Source organism: Triticum dicoccoides, chromosome 6A, assembly GCF_002162155.2.
Source record: "Triticum dicoccoides isolate Atlit2015 ecotype Zavitan chromosome 6A, WEW_v2.0, whole genome shotgun sequence".
Classification (NCBI taxonomy): domain Eukaryota; kingdom Viridiplantae; phylum Streptophyta; class Magnoliopsida; order Poales; family Poaceae; genus Triticum; species Triticum dicoccoides.
The window spans coordinates 163660218-163664132 of NC_041390.1; the positions used below are offsets into that span (position 1 = coordinate 163660218).

The 3915-nt window shown below is 46.0% G+C and overlaps 1 protein-coding gene across 2 annotated transcripts; it reads left to right on the plus strand.

The window, feature by feature from the left end:
• The first annotated feature begins 10 nt into the window (after positions 1-10).
• Positions 11-1057, plus strand: LOC119319032. Of its 2 annotated transcripts, none has more exons than XM_037593549.1 (2): positions 11-281; positions 610-1057. In XM_037593549.1, exons 1-2 carry the CDS (start codon positions 207-209, stop codon positions 982-984), a joined length of 450 nt encoding a protein of 149 aa, XP_037449446.1. In that variant the 5' UTR covers positions 11-206; the 3' UTR covers positions 985-1057. The 2 variants fall into 2 exon arrangements, with proteins under 2 accessions (XP_037449446.1, XP_037449447.1); XM_037593550.1 differs by having other exon boundaries at positions 11-256.
• The last annotated feature ends 2858 nt before the right edge of the window (positions 1058-3915 follow it).

Here is a 3915-nt window from a genome sequence, read left to right on the forward strand (position 1 = left end):
GCCCCGCCCCGCCTCTCCTCTCGCCTTTCGCCGGCGCCTCGCCTCTCGCCTTTCGCTGTCAACCAAGCAATGGCGTCTTCAGGGATCTCCTCCACGAGTCGGGTGTCGACCAGCGGAAGCGAGGGCACGCAGGCGCCGTCGCAGTCGCCGGTTCCTACCGACATGGCCCAATGGAGTAAGAGCCGCCGCAGTATTGCCGTTGTGACATGAAAGCCCCGAGATGGATCTCATGGAGCCCGAAGAACCCAGGGAGGAGGTACTACAACTGCGGCAAAGCATTGGTATTTTTTCTTTCGCTTGTTATGCTATTAGCCTCGAGTATGTAGAAGCAAGTATAAACTGAATGAATGGACTGAAAAATCTTTGTCCCAGATTTGGGGTTGTAGTACTGAAAAATTAGTATGCAGGGGCAAGTAGCCTCGAGTCTGTAGGAGCAAGTAATTTTTTGGAAATTAGTATGCAGTGAAAAAATAGTAGTATTTCCTCCCGGTTTTGGGGCTGTAGTACTAGTCATGCAGTTACCAACTCTGAATTATAAAATGATGATGTGTGTCTGAATTCTCTGCGTGTGCACATGTTAATCTGTTGCTTCTGATCTTGTGAACCCAGGGAGTCGACTGCAGATATTTTCTTTGGCATGATGATCCACACAGTCCATTTGTGAGCATGTTGCTTGGTGATTTGCGCGATGTTGTGTATCGACTGAAGGATCAACTGAGGAATGAAAATGACTTGCTCAACGCCAGCTTGTCGAAGAACAAGTTGTTGGATGCGTATGTGTGTGATTTGGAAGTCAAGCATCATGGAGAAGTTGCTGTCCTGAAGAAGAAGATTCAGAATCTGCAGTTCTGCCTTGTGGTTGCTGTTCTGTTTTGCCATTTCCTTCTTTTGGAAATGATTTACATCATAAAAAAAATTAGTTTGCGAATGACTCAATTATGTATGCTGTTAAGCAAGATTCAGAATGTATGCTGGAGAAGTTGATGTCCTGAATGTATGTTGTACTATGAAAACACGCAGAATTTGTACTGTGTAATGTTATGCAAAATTAAGAATTTGCCCTGAATGTATGTTATGAAAACAATCATGATCTATGTATGTGACAATTCTGATATATAGTTGGTGTTCAATCCAGAACAAAATAGTATGTGAAAATCCTGATATATAGTTGGTTGGCAGTACAGATATTACATGACTGCAACTAGAGGCCCTACTCCTGATACAAAAAAGACTCCTTAAACATATACTCCCTCCGTTCGGAATTACTTGTCTCGGAAATGGATGTATCTAGAACTAAAATACATCTAGATACATCCATTTCTGCGACAAGTAATTCCGAACGGAGGGAGTATATTACATGACATGACTCCTGATACAAAAAAGACTTGTTCAACATCAAACTGGAGGCCCTGCTCTGCCTTTCTTAGCTTCCTTGTATGCAGCTAGATTGAAACAATGTTGTGGCAAGTTTGTAACTTGTTTAGGTGGAACAAATGGAGTTACAGCACTTCTCTGAACCTTTGCTGATCTAGGCTTGCTGGCTGGAGCACTTCTCTGAACCAATGATCTTTGCTGTGACACATGCAATGAGCTTGGTTGTGAACTTGGCTCCCTAATTTGAATGCCTGTAGGTCTTTTGGGCTCATGCACTTGTAGGTCTTGAGCTGCAGCCTTTCCCTTGCTCTGCCTTGCAACTTCTTCAACCTATGACATGTGAAAGTGTACCACATTAAAACTTATGGACTACATGGGTATAGTATGACATGTGACAATGCAGTAAAATTTTGAAATTACTTATATTCAACACATTACCTTTGATTTCTTTGAATTTTCTGCCTCATAGGCTTTTTTTTCTGTATTTTCCTTTTCCTAGACCTTTCACTTGTGACAATGCACTTGAACAGGATAATCCCTCTTTTCACTTGAACAGGGCAGTTTGCTCTCATGCCACAAATCCTATCGCTGCCACTTGAATAGAGCAAGCTGTCAGCGGCTGCTCTCATGTGGTACAGTAAAAACCACAACGAAGTTGGACAGTAGGCAAGCTACAGTTTCATGTGAGGAGGCTGACTGCGGAATGGGTAGAATTTTGCACACCCCATTCCCCTCACCCAAACCCACACCTCTGCGGCGCACGCGATCGTACACTAGCGCTCGTGATTCTTTTTTTTTCTTTTTTTGAGATCTAGAGTAGGGACTACTCTACAAGAGATACATATTCAGACACCATCAGAGGTCGGAGCCCTTCCGGAACGTTGGCTATGATCTCTTGGTTGCCTGCAGTTCTTGTTGCCGCCGCAAGCTCATGGGCAAGCGCCTTGCATGATCTAGTCAAATGGTTTACGTTGTAGCTTGCAAACTCCGCCAGTACTTGCTTAATATCCTTTATCAAAGCGTAGCACTGAGAACGTGGCTGTTCCCGCCCAGACACTTCTTTAACGATTGTATGGCAATTCATTTCCAGAATCAGATGCCCTCTGTAATACTTTGCAAGTGCAGTCACTCCGGCGAGTGCTGCTTTTGCCTCGGCCTCCTCCACACATCGGCTGGCAGTCAGGCTTCTGCATACTGAGACCAACACATGGCCTTTGCTATCCCTAGCGACTGCACCTGCTGCTGAATCACCCGACTCGGCCTGAAAGGCAGCATCGGTACTTAGCTTACAGTATCTCGCCGGCGCTCGTGATTCTGCCGACGAACGACACCAGAAATGGAGTAGAGGAGCAGCGGGGATGGAGGCGCACGCACATGGACACATTGTTTCGTTCGGAGACAGGCAAGTAGCAGACAACAGCAGGCGGCGACGCGACGGCGGACGACGGCGACGACCGAGCCCTAGCAAACGGAAGAGCGATTCTGGAGGCGAGGGGAAAAGGAAAGAAAAGAAGGGAACAAGGGGAAAAGTGTAACGCCCTCGATGCGGCTATATCTCCCACGTGTCAAAGCATGATTTAGAGGCATAACCGCATTGAAAGCAATGTGCAAGTGAGGTAATCTTCACACAACCCATATAATACATAAGGGAGAGAAATACATAGTTGGCTTACAATCGTCACTTCACACAATACATGAATAAAGCATTACAACATCCAAATACAATCAAGGTCCGACTACGGAACCAAAATAAAAAAAGAACCCCCAAATGCGACAAGTTCCCCGATCGACTCCAACTGGGCTCCACTACTGATCAACTAGAACGAAACAACACAAAGGACAAGATCTTCATCGAGCTCCTCCTGAGCTTGGTTGCGTCATCTGCACGGACTCATCGGCACCTGCAAGCTGGTTTTGGAAGTATCTGTGAGCCACGGGAACTCAGCAATCTCGCACCCTCGCGATCAAGACTATTTAAGCTCATAGGTAAGGTAAAAGGTATGAGGTGGAGCTGCAGCAAACGACTAGTATATATGGTGGCTAACATACGCAAAAGAGAGCGAGAAAAGAAGGCAAGGCACGATCGATAAAACTATGATCAAGAAGTGATCCTAGAACAACCTACGTCAAGCATAACTCCAACACCGTGTTCACTTCCCGGACTCCGTCGGAAAGAGACCATCACGGTAACACACGCGGTTGATGCATTTTAATTAAGGTCAACTTCAGGTTTTCTACAACCGGACATTAACAAATTCCCATCTGCCCATAACCGCAGACACGACTTTCGAAAGTTCAAATCCCTGCAGGGGTGTCCCAACTTAGCCCATGACAAGCTCTCACGGTCAACGAAGGAATAGACCTCCTCCCGAGACATTTCGATCAGACTCGGTATCCCGATTCTACAAGACATCCTCGACAATGGTAAAACAAGTCCAACAAGACCACCCGATGCGCCGACATCCCGATAGGAGCTGCACATATCTCGTTCTTAGGGCACACCGGATAAGCAATCCGTACAACTAAAACCAGCCCTCGAGT